This window comes from Bombyx mori, chromosome 24 (genome assembly GCF_030269925.1).
Source record: "Bombyx mori chromosome 24, ASM3026992v2".
In the NCBI taxonomy this organism is placed as follows: domain Eukaryota; kingdom Metazoa; phylum Arthropoda; class Insecta; order Lepidoptera; family Bombycidae; genus Bombyx; species Bombyx mori.
In genome coordinates, this window is record NC_085130.1 from 16,391,092 (window position 1) to 16,411,236 (window position 20,145).

Consider the following 20,145-nt stretch of genomic DNA (forward strand, 5'->3'; position numbering starts at 1 on the left):
GGACGATTAGCAGGACGCGCCGGGGACGACGCGACTTCAGGATAGGCCGATTTAGGAAACACGATTGTAACAATATGTACAGCGCCTATATATAGCAACGCCTATATATAAATAAACTATTATATCTAACATTGTGCCTTTAATATTGAGAAAGGCTACAAGGCTACAAAGAATAAAATAATGTAGTCCACGTTGCCACTAATAATCACTCAAATGAGCAAACTTTATCATAAACGTTAAAATACTTGCCTACTAATATATTCATTTTATGTTCTGTTATCTGTGTTATAACGAGTCCATTCACAACATTTAAGAACCGTAGTAACGCTGTATACCTTAACCCAAAAAAATAAAAAAATATTATTATTTTCACTGATGTGCAAACCCTGTTTCAGTAAAATTATAGAGTAAACTACGTAGAATGTATCTACAGTTCTACCTAATTTGGTACGGCAAAAATTTTAAAGGACCTAACTCAGGGGTCGGCAACCTGCGGGTCGCGAGCCACGAGCTCTTTGTATATTTTATAAAAAAAAAAAACATTTTAAAATTGTTCTGAATCTCAAATAAATAGTTGACATTTTAAATGATGCATATTTTTAAACTAAATAAAAAAGTCACGGAAAACATTAAATTTCTCAACCCAACACAAATTCCAAGATGGTTCTTTTTATTATACTTATTAACCTCCTTAATACACAATCAATAGAAAAAAATATAATTCGAAAATCATCTGTCACAAATGTCAAAAATGTAATAAATATAATATGGCCGCGGCTGAAAATTCGAAGTGAATCAAAAACAATAATAAATCTCAATATTATTATTTTTACCTCTCAAACCAATGCAAGCTCTTCTCGACAGTATGTTTGAGGCCGTGTAAGGTCGTTTCATTGCAGAATTCCTCGTATATTCTGTACACAGCCGTCATGGACTCCCTCGCCGAGAGCATCGCGGACTTCATACGCGTCCGACAACTAAATATAGCGGTATGTTTCCTTAAGTTTTTATATTTCCTCTTTGTCATTTTACCTATAAAAAATGTAGATGAGTAACTTCACTTTGCTTGTAGAGTTATCTAATTATTATTAGTCGTACACGCATGGCCGGATTTAAACTTAATGCCTCTCCTGGGCACAGGAAAAAAATCCGCCCCAATACTGAAATTTTACCTAAACTTATAAGTTTATATATTTTATTTTTCAAAATTAAAATAAAAAATTAATTGCGGGAATGTTATCATATTCCAAAAACATAAATAAATATTTGTTTTTTTTTTCTAACAATTATAAATTTTGGCTAAGGGTGGGTGACTCATAATTGAGTCGTCTATTATCAAAGGTGGCAATCTGTGCATTTGGACAAAAAAAAGTTATTGATATGTCAATGCAGATTGATCTGAATATAATCGTCTCCTTCAAAGAATACGGTTCAAAACCTGCATTAAATAAAGGTTAATAGTTAACCTGTTATTTATCTAAGATGTCGTTCCGAAGAGTTTTGTGACTGCCAATGGAATACAAAGTCAATAATTCGTTTTTCTGATTTACCAATAATTGTCCAAAAGTCAGATTGCCGGCTTTGATAATAGTCGACTCAATTATATTACATAAAAAAAACTAATTCAATTTCTTTAATTACAGACAATAGAAAAATCGATTATTATTTTAGATCTCCAATCATTTTGATTATTAATTTTTACCAAAAGTGCCAAATTTATAATTCACAAATAATGGATGAATTGAATTTCTTGAATTATCAATTAAAAAGAAAATTATTAATTATTAGAATTAATTATAATACTGAGCAATCTTGATAAGAGAAAAAAAATACTTTCAAAATTTTGCCGCCCTAAAAAATTTGCCGCCCTGGCCACTTATCCCGAGTGACCCTAGTGTAAATCCACCGCTGCATACACGCGTAGCTTCGCGCTCTTGCTAGGGCTAGCGTTAACAAGCTCTCACAGATTGAGCCCCGTGAGCTCACCTAACAATTCTGCTTAGCTGAAGTGCTTATCATTTACGAACAGTTCGTATTTTCCATATAAAGAATATATGTCGTCATGAATTTATTAAGTTGTAGTTATTATTTAAGTGAATCTGTTAATATAAAAAATATATAACTATACTTGTGACCTTAGAACTTAACTCGAGGTGGGTGGGTGGGCGCATTTACGTTGTAGATGTATATGGGCTCCAGTAACCACTTAACACCAGGTGGGCTGTGAGCTCGTCCACCCATCTAAGCAATAAATAAATAAATATTCCATCATCTCGTTTTTACTATCGCACCGCCCGCCACCGGACTAGAGTTCATCTATACTGCCTGGAGCCACTGCGGTCATCCACAGTGCGTTTCCAGAGATCTTATTTGCCACGTACCATCCGGCTTTGGAATGAGCTCCCCTCCAAGGTGTTTCCCGAGCGCTATGGCATGTCCTTCTTCAAACGAGGCTTGTGGAGAGTATTAAGCGGTAGGCAGCGGCTTGGCTCTGCCCCTGGCATTGCTGAAGTCCATGGGCGACGGTAACCACTCACCATCAGGTGGGCCGTATGCTCGTCTGCTTACAAGGGCAATAAAAAAAAGTTCATCCCCGGCCCGAAAAAAAATTGTCTGAAAATGCATGGAAACTACTTAATAATTACTTAGCTGACTTAAAGGGTAAAGAAAAAAAAAATACAAGTCCTCAAAAATAACATACCGCGCTTTGGGCACGATGATATGTGACTCAGATTGTAAGCAAAGTATTGTATTTTATGTAAAATATACTTGTTATTATAAACACATATAAAACTTTAATAGAAACGCGTCTGTCTATTGAAGACGTTTACAAAAACATATTCCTAAAGAATATAACGTCATAATTTTTTTATTTTTTTTTATTGCTTAGATGTGTGGACGAGCTCACAGCCCACCTGGTGTTAAATGGTTACTGGAGCCCATAGACATCTACAGCGTAAATGCGCCACACACCTTGAGATATAAGTTCTAAGGTCTCAGTATAGTTACAACGGCTGCCCCACCCTTCAAACCGAAACGCATTACTGCTTCACGGCAGAAATAAGCGGGGCGGTGGTACCTACCCGTGCGGACTCACAAGAGGTCCTACCACCAGTAAAATAAAAGAAATATATTAAGTGGAATTTTCTTTGGTTTCCGCGCGATTTATTATTGTTACCTATATTGAGGGGTGAAAGGATATATTTAAAGTTTAAAATTTGGTAAAAAATATCATAACAAGAACAAACTTCTTCAGATACCTAATTGAATGAAATAAACTTAATTGAAGTTGAATTAAAAACATCGAACTGTTGTTGCTAATACTAAACAAAATACATTTTTAATTACAAAGATAAAAGTCGCGTATTATCCGAAATGTCGCTTAAGCCGAATACCTTTTCACCCCTCTATAATGATTCCTACATCTTTTTTTATTGCCCTTGTAGGCACACGAAGATACGGCCCATGATGGTCAGTGGTTACCATTGCCCATGGACTTCAGCAATACCAGGGACAGAGCCTTACCGTTAAGTTCTCTCCACAAGCCTCGTTTGAAGAAGGACATGTCATAACACCGTGGAGGGGTGTCCATTCCAAAGGCCAGTGCTATTTTAATCTCTCAGGGTTGAGCTCCGTACACTCACCTACGAAACCCCACGCATTTGGAATAGGCCCTTAGGTTACCAAAGACTTGTAGGGGGATTTTTTTTTATTAATAAATAAAAAAAATCCCATGACTCAAGGGGGGATTTTTTTTAAAAATAAATAAAAAAATCCCCCTACAAGTCGTTGGTCAAAAATTTATAATGATAAATTTTTAGCAGGCAACATCGCTGTCCGCCTCTAGTTTTGTAAGCTCCGTATTGTTTGGTCCAAATGGACGAATTATAATGTTAATTGTTTGCTAATGGAAGTCATCAATTACATCTGTATTATCGGGGAATCCATTAGACGATAGCATTGTTGATACTGTAACTTTATCGGGAAAATTGAGATACATTAATTGATTTTTTTCCCTACCTATTCGTTGGTAGCCTACGCTACAGGGAGATTCCATGTACGCCCAGACCGGGTAGGTGGACTCGCGGATTTAACCTGAGAGAATTTGCTAACACTAGAGCCCTAGCAAGAGCAGTGCTTTGCAGAATCCAGTACCGAATCGGAATCACAACCCAATGAGAAGATCCGGCGAGAAACTCAGTGGGCCTTAATTGTTTTTTTTAAGTATGTTTGTTCACACTTAGAACGGGCTCATGGACGCCCTTACTCACCTTTAAAGTCGTCGTGGCCTAAAGGATAAGACGTCCGGTGCATTCGTATCAAGCGATGCACCGGTGCTCGAATCCCGCAGATAGGTACCAATTTTTCTAATGAAATAGGTACTTACTAAATTAACAAATGCTCTTCCACGGCGAATAATAACATCGTGTAATGAAAACTAAACCCGCAAAATTATAATTTGCGTAATTACTGGTTGTAGAACGTATTGTGAGTCCGTACGTATAAACGGATTAGGGTGGCGGCGACAATTGAGACAATTTACATCCACACCAAATAACATATTATTCTCTTCAGTACACGTTACGGTAGGTAGAATACGAATGCCACAGAGTTTTTTTTTTTTATGATTGAAGGATTACTGGTGGCCCGGAGGCCTTTCCAGTTTCACCAGGACAGGTGGGCGAGCAAAGGCTAAGCCAGGAGGGGTGGGATTTGCTAACAGCTACCCGAGCGCCTCCGAAGGAGACCTAACAGCTCAAGAGTAGCTGCTTCGCGAATGAATCTACTACCGGATCGGAATCGCGACCCGCTGAGAAGATCCGGCGAGAAACTCAGCGAGCTGATTCATGGGTTAGGTTGCACGGCGAACTCTTTGTCGAGTTCGACGAGTACGGTTACCGAGGTCCCTAAGCCTGCTCCTAGTGTTAGAGCTGAAGGCGTCTAATGCAAAGGTTATTGGATCTGATGGATCCGTAAGGACGCAGCCACAGAGATATGCTAACCGCCGGTATTTATACAATCATCTTGACCTATTTTAATACAAACTTAGTAGGTAATATTAAACATTGTTCATCTTAATCATTCTGCTGATTATTTACGTACAATTATTATTTAATAATATCGAATTATGTAACATAAATAACATTAAGGCTTATTGCGCCGTAATGTTTATTGCGCCGGAAGCTGTCAAGCGGAAGGCACCAATAAAATATTATAAGTATAAAGAAATATGAATGAACTATTTACTTGATTATGAAATTACTAATTACATTATAAGACTAATAAGATCTATATATTTCCTAAGTTCGTAAATAATTTATTATGTGAGGCCGGAAGTGTTGCTCGATAACACACGGTTAGGTACACCAGCGCCCCGCCTATTTCTGCCGTGAAGCAGTAATGCGCTTCGGTTTGGAGGGCGGGGCAGCCGTTGTACTGTAAAAGCTGAGACCTTAGAACCCATATCTTAAGGTGGGTGGCGGCATTTACGTTGTAGATGTCTATGGGCCCCAGCAAACAGTTAACGCCACCCAAGTAGGTGGGGGAACCTTACGACCTGCCACCCATAAAACCAAATTACCCAAGTATTTATTTTATTTATACTGTAGGTACTATCAAATCGTTGACATAAGATATCGACAGGTGAAAGGATAAACTAGCCTTTCAGCCTTTTACCCCTTCGATATGGATAAAGATGTTGATTTTCAAAGCTACCCATCACAAAGGACTTGCAATGTCATTGAACTTGATGTACATCATGACTGCTTAGCTAAGAAACCATTATCTAATATCTTATTATCCTACTGGTGGTAGGACCGCACGGGTAAGAACACCAGTGCACTGCCTATTTCTGCCGTGAAGCAGTAATGCGTTTCGGTTTGAAGGGCGGGGCAGTCGTTGTAACTATACTGAGACCTTAGAACTTATATCTCAAGGTGGGTGGCGCATTTACGTTGTAAATGTTTATGGGCTCTGGTAATCACTTAGCACCAGGTGGGCTGTGAGCACATCCACCCATCTAAGCAATAATAAAAATAATAATAATAATATTTGCATTTCGTTTTAAGGTGGCAATTCTGCTGTCTGTAATGTACCTCGCTTATCAATACTGGGGAGTGATGTTCAAATGCGAAGAGGAGGAAGACTATAGGGGAATTACACGGAAATCTAGGTCTAGATCTAGGTAAGCCAGCTTTTTCAGTATTGTTTCAGGGGGTATATTTTAATCGCAGCCAAAGATATAATTTACAACATTAAACAATGGAGAAGAGCGTATTTTCACCCATAGTAAACCTTTTTTTTTTTTCGGGCCGTGGGCCGAACCTCCCGCGAGGTCCCCGCGCATAAGGGGCGCGCGGGGTATGTGAGACTCAACGATCTGCAGGTGTTGAGAGCAGATCCCGGGCCCAAGGATTTTAGGGCCCACCCACTAAACGACTCCCCTGCACTCTTACACCCGACGTCCGATCCCCTCCGAGGTCAGAACCCGGATGAGGTAAGGGGGTTACCGCGGTCAACACTACAACCAGACAGCGCAGCTCACCCCAAGGACGCCCGGCCGACGGAGCCTTCGAGGCGAATCGAAGGCTCTGAAACGTCGGCCGTCTCGGTACGGCAGCCCGTCAGGCCGGCCAGACGGTGCCGCTGGTGTCCCGGGATACCCCGCTGGACCAGAACCAGCCTGCCGGGTCGGGACGCGATACACCGCCAACCGGTCGCTCTTTCGTAACTCCTTGGAAGCGCGCTAGAGTGCTGGTAGCGTGCCGCGCGGCCTCTACCCCCTCAGGTCGCCCCTTGACCTTCACCGGGGGGAAGCCGCCATCTACAGGGGCCGGAGTCGGGCCGGAGTCGGCCCTTCTCCGGCCCCCGGCTCGGCGGCGACGGATAGGTGCGGAGAAGGATGAGCTCTCCCTCTCTCGTTCCGCCGCCTCCCTCTGCGAGATGGTGTACTCGCAGAAGTCGAGCATCGCCTTCCAGGACTCATCGCTGCCGAGCATCGTGGCCACGACGGTCGGGAGCGACAAGTCCAGCCTCCAGCCATGCGGGGCAATGTGCGAGCGTAAGCTCGACCGTATCCTCGTCGCAGTCACAGTGGTGACACTCCATCGTACCCATAGTAGACCTGCAATCTATTTCGATCGATATTCGGGGAAGTCCCGAATTTTGTTCGATATAAGTTGCCAGCTCACGAAACTGTTAAAATCATACTTAATTTTTCCAAATGATTTTTGTTTTTGGGTTTAAGGATGACCACAAGAATGCTCTATATAAAAATAAGATTGTTTTCAGAAAAAGTTTGATAATGTACAACAAAAATGTGCTCATTGCTTTTATTTTGGTTTATTTCGGTGCCCGACGTTCAATTCTGATAAAAAATCATTCCGGAGTTTTATTTTTAAATAATTTATTGGTTACCAACACTAGCCCACTACATTACAACTAGCACACACGTTAATCTCACACTAATATAAATGCTAACACAATCACACGTGTCGACCGTAGTCCTCGTAGTAAAACAAGCAGTTAATTTTTTTAGTTCTAAAAATGTAACATTATTACACATTACTATATTGACGGCGTCTCGTCTCAAACCAGTCGACAGTGTCAGCAAAAACGTCCAAACAATAACGGTTATGATAATTATTTAATACCCAAAACTAGTCGATTGAGAAGTACCTACATTCTTACCATCCACAATTTGTAACACACCGAATTCAATGAGATTTAGACGAAAACGTCCAAAACAGTAAGCAACTACTTACTACCCGGACTTCTTGGTCGGGAGGAATCGGGTTAGTAACAGATTAGGTTACTAACCTAAAACTGGCAATACCATTCCGGGGCCATTAGTCCCTGGATCCCATAAAGTTATATATTTTCTTATGATTAAACGCTCACTGGTGTCCCAGAGACCTTTCCAGTTTTACCGGGACAGGTGGGCGAGCAAAGACTGAGCCAGGAGAGGTGGGATTTGCTAACAGCTACCTGAACGCCCTCAAAACAAACCTAACAGCTCAAGAGCAGCTGCTTTGCGATTGAATCTACTACCGGATCAGAATCGCGACCCGCTGAGGAGATCCGGCGAGGGACTTTATTTCGCCGTAAAATCGTGTTTGATGTAATTGACACCACAGTTGAAACAGTAGGAGTTTTATTGTTCTAGCGGCATACAGTTCTACGTTATACACATCATATTTTTTTATGTTATGTCCTTTTTAAATTTTCGGCGTTAAAAAAGGTCCGTGTCACAGACTATCTTCTTTTTTCCAAATTCAGCGGGCTGATGTATGACCATGTATGACTTAGGTTGCACCTCGAACTCGGCAAAGACTTCAACGTGCCACCTAACCAGAATGAAAGGTTTTATTTAAACCGAACCGTGTATAATATGTATCGTATTGCTTGCGTTTGAAAACGGGAATGCTCATTCGATTTGCAGATCCTATTCTCGTTCACGATCGAGATCCAACGACCATCACTACAAGGTGCCAGAGCCGAAGCACGGGCGTCGCGGCAGGAAGCCACAGAGGCGGTGTCCCGACTGCAGTCTGTGCAACTTTGGAGAGTGAAACAGAAAATGGCGCGCGAAAGAGTTGTTTGACATTTGAGACTGGAAACGTCATTTGAAATTTTTGTAATTTTTCGATTGCTTCCTCGATTATATTTTATAATAAAGAATTTTATCGCTATTATATTGTGTTCATTGTTGCTATTTTTTTTTGTTTTTTGTTAATGGATTTTTATGCAATTGAATACTGTATAAACCCCCGCTGTGTTTTTTTAGGTTGGGGGAAAAGTTTCATCGCATTTTTGAAGAAAATTCACAACATTTTTTAATATAATTTATTTACATTTAACTAAAGTATGTAGGTACCATTTTGTTCCTTAACTTTTTGCCATTTTATAGATAGGGATATGATCTCATTGCTATAGAAATTTTGGGGATTCTGATCAAGATACCGCGACAATTGGTTTTGGCAGTCCTCCTTCCGTCCTTTCGGTCCTTTCCTAATTTGAATTTAGAATTATCTTCTTTAAAATATAAACTTTTAATGATACCAAAACCAGCCAGATACAAATAGTATAGTCAAAGAGATTTTATTACAAGTTCATGCATACTATAATGCGAAAAGACTTTTTCCCCAACCTATTAAATTTGATTGATTGGCTTACACTTGTAAAGCGAAAATAAAGTGGTTAAAAAGGAACCACTACGACACGCTTAAATAACTAAAAAATAAGGCTCAAAAACATCTGCAGATATCTCATTACGGCAAATGTAAATTTGTACCTATATTGCAAAGACATATTTGTACCTACATTGCAAAGACAAAAGAAGCTGTTTGAAATGCCGACACAGTCGGAGCGACTTGGCAGTGCTGTAGCAGAACTCATGCTATTTTATTCCTGTACATTACTCTATAAGCATACGACTCACGTGTGGTGAAATGGAGACGGTACAGGAACGCTAAAAATAAGCCCTCTTGCACACGTTTTTTTTTATTGCTTAGATGGGTAGACTAGCTCACAACCCACCTAATGTTAAGTGGTTACTGGAGCCCATAGACATCTACAACGAAAATGCGCCACCCACCTTGAGATATAAGTTCTAAGGTCTCAAGTATAATTACAACGGCTGCCCCACCCTTCAAACCGAAACGCATTACTGCTTCACGGCAGAAATAGGCGGGGTGGTGGTACCTACCCGCGCCGACTCACAAGTGGTCCTACCACTACTACTAGTAAAATGTTTGTGTACCGGGCTATTAATAGTTGCGATGAGACCTCCTCTGTTTGTGACAGAAAAAGATCTGGCCGTCCACGTAGTGTTCGTACGAAAAAGGTGGTCAAAGCAGTAAGGGAAAGAATTCGAAGAAATCCTGTCCGAAAGCAAAAGATTTTATCTCGGGAGATGAAGATAGCACCTAGAACCATGTCGCGTATTTTAAAAGATGACTTAGGACTTGCAGCCTATAAGAGACGTATGTACTGGTCATTTCTTAACTGATAATTTAAAAGAGAATAGGGTGGTCAAATTGAAACAACTACTGAAGCGGTACGCAAAGGGAGGTCATAGAAATTTGTGTTTGCAGATGAGAAATTTTTTACAATTGAGCAACATTTTAACAAACAAAATGACCGTATTTATGCTCAAAGCTCTAAGGAAGCTTCCCAATTAGTCGCGGAGTGCAACGTGGGCACTATCCGACTTCAGTAATGGTTTGGTGGGGTTAGCTATGAAGGAGTGACGGAGTCATACTTTTGTGAAAAAGGTATCAAAACATCGGCATAAGTGTATTATCGGCATTCGGAAACGCGAACCACAGAGAAGATCTGGCGAGAAACTCAATGGGCTGTGTTTGTGGGTTAATTTACGGCCGTTTTCAATAACGTATCTGAGTTTTCGGATAGATAGCTATCTCCGAATATCAGCAAGAGCGGATCTATCCTTAGTTTGCGTTTCACAATCACGGATAAGTGCTATCTCTCTTTAACCAACAGTAGATAGCTTCTTCCCTCCGATTTATCCGAGCCTCTTGATACGTTTCGTTCTACTACAAATACGAAACAACATCAGGATCAAGACTTATTTTATTTTATTCTAAATTATAACTATAATTTAACCAGCATATTGTAGACTATCATAAACACATTTGTTTATAACAAAAAGTAATATAAACATATGTAGATTTTTTTAAATTGGACGTATTGCTATTTTTATCCTAGTCGAAATTATGAAACGAAACGTTTTGACAGTCCGTTTGCCAATAAGCAGTGATCAGTTTCTTTTGTTTGTTTTTCTATTGTTTACCTACTATATTAGATGATGACTTACCTCCAAAACGCTTTAAAACTTTCGTTTATAATTCTAAGTGTGTTTATAATTAAAGAGCTACAGTGAAATAAAATGAATTCTGTAAGTATCTATGAACTACATTGATAATAATAATTTTACTTTGAAAACTTTGAGTTCAAGTTTAGAAAATATATCTTTTTCAGTCAAGAAAGGCAGCACCCATGACAAAAGATGAGACGATGATTCTAGCAGAACTTGTGGCGGCGAAAAAACATTTCAATAATAAGGCAACAAATGCCACAAACAATAAATTCAAGGAGCAGGCTTGGCAAACCCTTGTAAATGATTTTAATTCGTCGATTCCCACGAACTCCATCGCAGCTTCGACTAAAATGGGAAAACTTAAAGAACGCTACGGCAACATAAGAAACAACCTTAGTAAGGTTAGTATAATTTGTTGATTGTTTGTCTCTAATAACACATTGATAAACATGATTTTTTCTTCAGGTTGCCGTAGTATTTGAAATAATTATGCTCTTTGTTACAGGCTGGAGGTGGTAAGGATTGCAGATGAAATTTTGGATAAAGCAAGCACATTGTTGTAGGTCACACATAATATTTTTAGAAGAAAAGAAATGCAAGGCTAGCATAGGGACAATGCATTAGCAGAATATCTAATAGCAAAAAAGAGACTTGACTCGGAAAATAAAGAAAAGGAGATTGTTGTAGCAAAAGTTAAGTTAGATTTAGATAATTTAAAAAATTAAAAATTACTTAAAAGGAATATTAAATTTCATAAATTAAGTAGGCAATAATAATTTTATGTTAGATAGTTTTTTAAGTATATGTACAAATTCAAAATTAAATATCTTGCATGTACTAACTACCATGTAATTATCATTTTGGAAAATAAAAAATAGTCAAATTATCTTTGGAGTTTATTTTATAAATTATCTTTGGAAGCAATTATTTATAAGTACATAGTTGTATTTCAGATGTAAGTTTTGAAAAATTGTTACGAACAATTATATTATTTTCCTGTAATGTATCTGCGACTGAAATTTCTGATTCTAATTCTTCTAAATTCATACTTCTGACGATATTATGCAGCATGGCAGCTATAATAACAGCTTGCATATTTTCTAGTTTTAATCTACTTTTCAATGATATACAGGGAGTCTTCTTTTACAAACACCAATGCATCTGAAAATTATACATTATTCGCTTAAATTATTTTACAATACAGTATGACAAGCTCTTAACTAAACAAATTATTACCTCTCTATAGTATTTCTTGTTTTAATATGGGATTCATTTTAAATCGTTCCGATTGAGTATGTGGGTTAATTATTAATCACGTTAAAAGATAGGGTTGTGGGGATAGCCTCTATCGGCAAGCAAGCAATAGCAATTTCCAAGTCCACCTTGTTATCAATGTTCTCTTGATATGTAGATAATTTATTATAATAGTGTCATATTAAATTCATATAAACACCTAAATATATAATATAAATAAATAAAAATATAATAATAATATATGTCGGCGCAAATATGACTATTTACCTACTGATCATCAACTAATTACTCTGTGATAAGAAATTAATGTTAAACATTCCCTTTTATTGTAATTTCAATACTTTAAAATCTTGTAAACACGCTCACGTGTTTAATACTTGTAAACACGCTGACGTGTATGAAGTCCTATAAATACGGCCGTGCTGTCTAGCGTTTATTCATTCGTGTCCGAGCCGTCGTACAGTACGGATCTCGCTGGAACGTTGTTATGTTTCTCGTGCAATATACGCAGTTCTCGTGAAGTTTTGTTTTGGAAGCCCAAACATGAGTCATCATCGAGAACTTAATGACCGTGACGTCAACAATGCTGACGTCACACTTTTTAAAAACATTCCTTCAGCGTTTCTCCTCCGTCATCAGAAGTGGGATCACATGCCGCCTCCGCTCAGCAAAAACCTGGAGACCATTTAACCATATCGGCGGAAGAAGACTACCCCCCAGCAACAGCCGATGAGCCTATACATCTACTTCACAAATCAGCATGGTCGAGCAACAAAATCAACACTCAAAGATAAGTTTTTATTTTTGATTACTAAAATTCCACCACATAAGTACCACAGTGTACGCCCACTACATAAGTACCACAGTGTACGCCCACTACATAAGTACCACAGTGTACGCCCACTACATAAGTACCACAGTGTACGCCCACTACATAAGTACCACAGTGTACGCCCACTACATAAGTGCCACAGTGTACGCCACAACGTCCCACTACACAACATCCTTATCCGAACACCTTAAATAAATCTACGAGAACCGCCGAGAACTCTACGAGAACCGCCGAGAACTCTACGAGAACCGCCGAGAACCCTACGATACCCTCCGAGAACCCTACGATACCCTCCGAGAACCCTACGATACCCTCCTAGAACCCTACGATACCCTCCGAGAACCCTACGATACCCTCCGAGAACCCTACAATCAAATCGCATTAATAAGTCTCAAACCTACATAGTTACAAGTAACGCAAGTATAACAGATGCGCTACTCAGAGAAACTTTTTATTCCTGCAGGTCAATGAGAATCAAAGAAAAACCTACGAGAATCAACGAGGCCGGTGCAGAGCGCGCACCGCCTGTCAGTATGGCCGTGTCGGCGCAAATATGACTATTTACCTACTGATCATCAACTAATTACTCTGTGATAAGAAATTAATGTTAAACATTCCCTTTTATTGTAATTTCAATACTTTAAAATCTTGTAAACACGCTCACGTGTTTAATACTTGTAAACACGCTGACGTGTATGAAGTCCTATAAATACGGCCGTGCTGTCTAGCGTTTATTCATTCGTGTCCGAGCCGTCGTACAGTACGGATCTCGCTGGAACGTTGTTATGTTTCTCGTGCAATATACGCAGTTCTCGTGAAGTTTTGTTTTGGAAGCCCAAACATGAGTCATCATCGAGAACTTAATGACCGTGACGTCAACAATGCTGACGTCACACTTTTTAAAAACATTCCTTCAGCGTTTCTCCTCCGTCATATATAATAATAATAATATAAATAAGGTAATATAAATAAGAAATACCTTTTCAATCGGAATGGTTAATTATAGTTGTATCATGAGTAGACCCAGGCCATCAAGCAACAACATTTTGAAACATCAATGATGCATTGCACACAAATTACACATTCAAAATACTCTTTTTCTATTTCTAAATTCCTCTCCTATATTTGAATCTGTAACACAAATATAAAATGTTGAGGTATCAGTGTGTAATAAGAATGAAGGTAAATAGCCTACCAGGTTATAGTATTAGTATATGAATGTCATTTAGGGCACCATGGGAATCCAGCAGATAATATAGAATTCCTGTTGAGTGTGATTTTGTAACACAACAAAAATTAGGTATAATTTTGCTATTGCTATAAACAAATATAAGTTGTAATAACGAGTACTTTTATGGTTAAAATTTATCTTACCTTTTTGACGTTACACTCAAATATGGTCTCATTAAATTAATCAATTCATTCACAACACCTTTGCTCAGAAATCTATAGTCAAATTCGTAATTATTGATCTTCGCCATGTAATTCAGACGATCTTTATTTTCCTAACCATATGATATCGGCCTCACTATCACTATCTGCATCACAATCCATTATCATTTGAAATAATTCCATATCACTATCATCACTGCTACAATATGCCAATATGAAGAGAAACAATTATTAAATTATAGCGATTTACTTTCGAAAGATAAACATGTAACCGGCCGATTTTGACAGATAAGCGAATGCCCATAATAGAGATAGCGCCGCCTACCGGAGAGTTACTTAAAACTCATATTGAAACGGAAGTAAGCACGATTTGTATGAGCGTTCTATTTTTAGCAGGCTATCCGTCCTCCCGACGATGGATAGATAAATCCGATAGGAACTGCTGCCCGTCGATAGGTTATTGGAACGTAAGTAAGGACAAAAATATAGATTTGTCTATCTTTAGTAACCGAAACTAGGGATAGATAGGTTATTGAAAACGGCCGTTAGTCGCCCAGCCCTTCGTCGCAATCGACGGATTCGAACGATGACCGGTATGGCTTGGTAAAGACTGCTTTATGCAAACAATTATATTTTCTTCTAATATTCTACAGTTTTTCGGTCTCCAGAATTTACTAAAATTCTTAACTTGATGCTGTGTCGCTAACGGCCGTTTTCAATAACCTATCTATCCCTAGTTTCGGTTACTAAAGATAGACAAATCTATATTTTTGTCCTTACTTACGTTCCAATAACCTATCGACGGGCAGCAGTTCCTATCGGATTTATCTATCCATCGTCGGGAGGACGGATAGCCTGCTAAAGATAGAACGTTCATACAAATCGTGCTTACTTCCGTTTCAATATGAGTTTTAAGTAACTCTCCGGTAGGCAGCGCTATCTCTAGTATGGGCATTCGCTTATCTGTCAAAATCGGCCGGTTACATGTTTATCTTTCGAAAGTAAATCGCTATAATTTAATAATTGTTTCTCTTCATATTGGCATATTGTAGCAGTGATGATAGTGATATGGAATTATTTCAAATGATAATGGATTATGATGCAGATAGTGATAGTGAGGCCGATATCATATGGTTAGGAAAATAAAGATCGTCTGAATTACATGGCGAAGATCAATAATTACGAATTTGACTATAGATTTCTGAGCAAAGGTGTTGTGAATGAATTGATTAATTTAATGAGACCATATTTGAGTGTAACGTCAAAAAGGTAAGATAAATTTTAACCATAAAAGTACTCGTTATTACAACTTATATTTGTTTATAGCAATAGCAAAATTATACCTAATTTTTGTTGTGTTACAAAATCACACTCAACAGGAATTCTATAATACTGCTGGATTCCCATGGTGCCCTAAATGACATTCATATACTAATACAATAACCTGGTAGGCTATTTACCTTCATTCTTATTACACACTGATACCTCTACATTTTATATTTGTGTTACAGATTCAAATATAGGAGAGGAATTTAGAAATAGAAAAAGAGTATTTTGAATGTGCAATTTGTGTGCAATGCATCATTGATGTTTCAAAATGTTGTTGCTTGATGGCCTGGGTCTACTCATGATACAACTATAATTAACCATTCCGATTGAAAAGGTATTTCTTATTTATATTACCTTATTTATATTAGTATTATTATATATTATTATTATATTTTTATTTATTTATATTATATATTTAGGTGTTTATATGAATTTAATATGACACTATTATAATAAATTATCTACATATCAAGAGAACATTGATAACAAGGTGGACTTGGAAATTGCTATTTGCTTGCCGATAGAGGCTATCCCCACAACCCTATCTTTTAACGTGATTAATTAACCCACACTCAATCGGAACGATTTAAAATGAATCGCATATTAAAACAAGAAATACTATAGAGAGGTAATCTTTTTTTTTAGTTAAGAGCTTGTTATACTGTATTGTAAAATAATTTAAGCGAATAATGTATAATTTTCAGATGCATTGGTATTTGTAAAAGAAGACTCCCTGTATATCATTGAAAAGTAGATTAAAACTAGAAAATATGCAAGCTGTTATTATAGCTGCCATGCTGCATAATATCGTCAGAAGTATGAATTTAGAAGAATTAGAATTAGAAATTTCAGTCGCAGATACATTACAGGAAAATAATATAATTGTTCGTAACAATTTTTCAAAACTTACATCTGAAATACAACTATGTACTTATAAATAATTGCTTCCAAAGATAATTTATAAAATAAACTCCAAAGATAATTTGATTATTTTATATTTTCCAAAATGATAATTACATGGTAGTTAGTACATGCAAGATATTTAATTTAGAATTTGTACATACACTTAAAAAACTATCTAACATAAAATTATTATTGCCTACTTAATTTATGAAATTTAATATTCCTTTTAAGTAATTTTTAATTTTTTAAATTATCTAAATCTAACTTAACTTTTGCTACAACAATCTCCTTTTCTTTATTTTCCAAGTCAAGTCTCTTTTTTGCTATTAGATATTCTGCTAATGCATTGTCCCTATGCTAGCCTTGCATTTCTTTTCTTCCATCTTGTTTCCGCTTGGCTGTAAAAGTGTTAAAAATATTATATGTGACCTACAACAATGTGCATGCTTTATCCAAAATTTCATCTGCAATCCTTACCACCTCCAACCTGTAACAAAGAGCATAATTATTTCAAATACTACGGCAACCTGAAGAAAAAATCATGTTTATCAATGTGTTATTAGAGACAAACAATCAACTAATTATACTAACCTTACTAAAGTTGTTTCTTATGTTGCCGTAGCGTTCTTTAAGTTTTCCCATTTTAGTCGAAGCTGCGATGGAGTTCGTGGGAAACGACGAATAGACGAATTAAAATCATTTACAAGGGTTTGCCAAGCCTGCTCCTTCAATTTATTGTTTGTGGCATTTGTTGCCTTATTATTGAAATGTTTTTTCGCCGCCACAAGTTCTGCTAGAATCATCGTCTCATCTTTTGTCATGGGTGCTGCCTTTCTTGACTGAAAAAGATATATTTTCTAAACTTGAACTCAAAGTTTTCAAAGTAAAATTATTATTATCAATGTAGTTCATAGATACTTACAGAATTCATTTTATTTCACTGTAGCTCTTTAATTATAAACACACTTAGAATTATAAACGAAAGTTTTAAAGCGTTTTGGAGGTAAGTCATCATCTAATATAGTAGGTAAACAATAGAAAAACAAACAAAAGAAACTGATCACTGCATATTGGCAAACGGACTGTCAAAACGTTTCGTTTCATAATTTCGACTAGGATAAAAATAGCAATACGTCCAATTTAAAAAAATCTACATATGTTTTTATTACTTTTTATTATAAACAAATGTGTTTATGATAGTCTACAATATGCTGGTTAAATTATAGTTATAATTTAGAATAAAATAAAATAAGTCTTGATCCTGATGTTGTTTCGTATTTGTAGTAGAACGAAACGTATCAAGAGGCTCGGATAAATCGGAGGGAAGAAGCTATCTACTGTTGGTTAAAGAGAGATAGCACTTATCCGTGATTGTGAAACGCAAACTAAGGATAGATACGCTCTTGCTGATATTCGGAGATAGCTATCTATCCGAAAACTCAGATACGTTATTGAAAACGGCCGTAAGATATCCATTTTAATCGGAGGTTCATTATTTTTTTTTAAACTTAGATTGTGTTATTTTCATTTGGTCATCAGTAAGGTAAATTCGTGGCTTGTCGTATTCTACGAATGAAAACAAAGCCGAGCCCCATTAGCCTCAATAAAATGTTCGCTCCACACGTGACGTACCTCTTTTTTATCATAAAATGGTCATTATATTAATTTATTTAATTGCATAGAGTTAGTACTTATTAACTCCATGTTTAATTGTGCCAACAAAATTATCCATAGATTATACACTTAAAATATATTTGAGAAAATTATCTTCTGTCTTGAATACAATACTTCAGTGCAAAACATCGACGAACTGACAAGATGGTAGGTACGTGACAGATGTCACCTCAATTATAGGTATAACCACAACTAACACGACCATACGTCCCGCTTTTGGCGGGATTGTTACGCTTTCAGGCTGTCCGTCCCGCGCGCTGTTCTGAACGAGAACAAAAATGTCCCGCTTTCATTTATCTGTTGTGCGTGGATGTGTTTATTAAAAACTCACCAAATACTTACTTATCCCAAATCCTTATTGTATTACAAAATACATACTAAAACTCTAAGTATGCTGCAGAAAATTGTTTTTTTTTTTTAATTATTTATAAATATGATTTTAAGGGCAAGTTGGTGTAAGAATTCAAAATGTCAGTGAGGGTATGATACCCTACTAAATTATTTCAAGTCATTTTTTAAACCATATTTTTTATTTTGCTCTTTAATATAACATCTTACCCCGACGTACCTACCCTATATATGGATTTATTTAAATTCGAAATTCCGTAGGCGTCCCGGTTTGACACGAAAAAAAAGGTCACTTTTATTTTTTATTTATTTATTGCTTAGATGAGTGGACGAGCTCACAGCCCACCTGGTGTTGAGTGGTAACTGGAGCCCATAGACATCTACAACGTAAATGCGCCACCCACCTTGAGATATAAGTTCTAAGGTCTCAATTATAGTTACAACGGCTGCCCCATCCTTCAAACCGAAACGCATTACTGCTTCACGGCAGAAATAGGCAGGGTGGTGGTACCTACCCGTGCGGACTCACAAGAGGTCCTACCACCAGCAGGACGTGTTAACAACGTCGTCAGGTTTGAGCCCCGTGAGCTCACCTGCTTGTTAGTGTTACGCTGAAATGACATCTCAAGGCTATCAGCATAGGTAGGATTAAAAAAACAAAAACAAAATGTGTGCAATTCACACGTGGTAGAAGTGAAACCTTCCAAAATTAAAATACAATTATCCTAAACGTCTTAAGTATATGTAAAGTTTTGTCATTAGTAAATAATTGTAAGGTAGCGTCCTCTGTGTATTGATATTTTAATTTCACGTATAATCCTAAATTAAAATTCACTACAAGAGCTTTCATACACACGTTAGCATTAAAAAATCTCACAGATGGCGCTGTATTAAATAGTATGTATATTTCTGTCTCATTCTTTGCTGGCTTCATCCTACACATTTTTGTATTTGTGTCTCTTACCTGTCGTTTTTTCCGTTGCATCCGGTTTGAGATCACAACGATTCTAAAGAAGTTTTCACTTCAATATTTAAATTAAACTTGATTACATTTGATGAGATGATGAGATTAATTTTGATTAGGTTATATTTATTTGGGAAATAAAACACGCCAGATTTTTCTTGTACGTTAAAGAGATATTATATGAGGCCTATAAAATCAAAGGCAGCTAAACGCCTTAAGGTCGTAAAATGGATTAGCAATGGCGCTATATTGTTTAGTTAGTTGGACACACTTTAGTGTTTTCATGTTATAACAAATGCAGCTAAATATCTAATAAATTCAGTTCAAAAAAATTATTTTTACTCTGTACTAAGTACTAATAAACGAAGTTTCGAATTTCGGAGTTTTATCATTTAAAATTCAGATTATTAGTAATCATTCTTTATAAATCTGCTTTAAAATAAAGAATATCGTAGCTATCCGAACAGTTATTTTAGCTTCTCAAACCGGGAGTGTGGCTAACTAACACTGGCCCTAGCAAGAGCAGTACTTCGATGGATCGGGAGGATTCGTAATGACGTGCTTAGGGCCGATTTTTGTAGTTTACCTGAATATTTGATAGACTTGGAT

General features: G+C 37.2%; 1 protein-coding gene and 3 long non-coding RNA genes across 4 annotated transcripts; 2 read left to right on the forward strand and 2 right to left on the reverse strand.

Annotated features, from left to right (window-relative positions):
- Window positions 1-666: 666 nt before the first annotated feature.
- LOC101745331 (uncharacterized) lies at window positions 667-8,693 on the forward strand. Its single transcript, XM_004926425.4, has 3 exons — window positions 667-989; window positions 6,069-6,184; window positions 8,441-8,693. Exons 1-3 carry the CDS (start codon window positions 930-932, stop codon window positions 8,568-8,570), a joined length of 306 nt encoding a protein of 101 aa, XP_004926482.1. The 5' UTR covers window positions 667-929; the 3' UTR covers window positions 8,571-8,693.
- Window positions 8,694-11,723: 3,030 nt separating this feature from the next.
- Window positions 11,724-14,637, reverse strand: LOC134201329 (uncharacterized). Its single transcript, XR_009976556.1, has 3 exons — window positions 14,301-14,637; window positions 13,906-14,057; window positions 11,724-12,001 (listed from the first exon to the last, which is right to left on the reverse strand). It is a non-coding gene; the product is annotated as an uncharacterized LOC134201329 (long non-coding RNA).
- Window positions 14,638-14,988: 351 nt separating this feature from the next.
- LOC134201330 (uncharacterized) lies at window positions 14,989-16,629 on the forward strand. The gene is made up of 2 exons (XR_009976557.1): window positions 14,989-15,981; window positions 16,352-16,629. It is a non-coding gene; the product is annotated as an uncharacterized LOC134201330 (long non-coding RNA).
- Window positions 16,627-18,381, reverse strand: LOC134201327 (uncharacterized). The gene is made up of 3 exons (XR_009976553.1): window positions 17,473-18,381; window positions 17,142-17,389; window positions 16,627-17,037 (listed from the first exon to the last, which is right to left on the reverse strand). It is a non-coding gene; the product is annotated as an uncharacterized LOC134201327 (long non-coding RNA).
- Window positions 18,382-20,145: the final 1,764 nt, after the last annotated feature.

What these genes read in the sequence shown, in the direction of transcription:
- LOC101745331 (XM_004926425.4), top strand. Translation starts at nt 930, where the DNA reads ATGGACTCCCTCGCCGAGAGCATCGCGGACTTCATACGCGTCCGACAA. An exon ending in TCCGACAACTAAATATAGCG is followed by an intron (nt 990 to 6,068) that starts GTATGTTTCCTT and finishes TTTCGTTTTAAG; the next exon opens with GTGGCAATTCTGCTGTCTGT. An exon ending in AAATCTAGGTCTAGATCTAG is followed by an intron (nt 6,185 to 8,440) that starts GTAAGCCAGCTT and finishes TTCGATTTGCAG; the next exon opens with ATCCTATTCTCGTTCACGAT.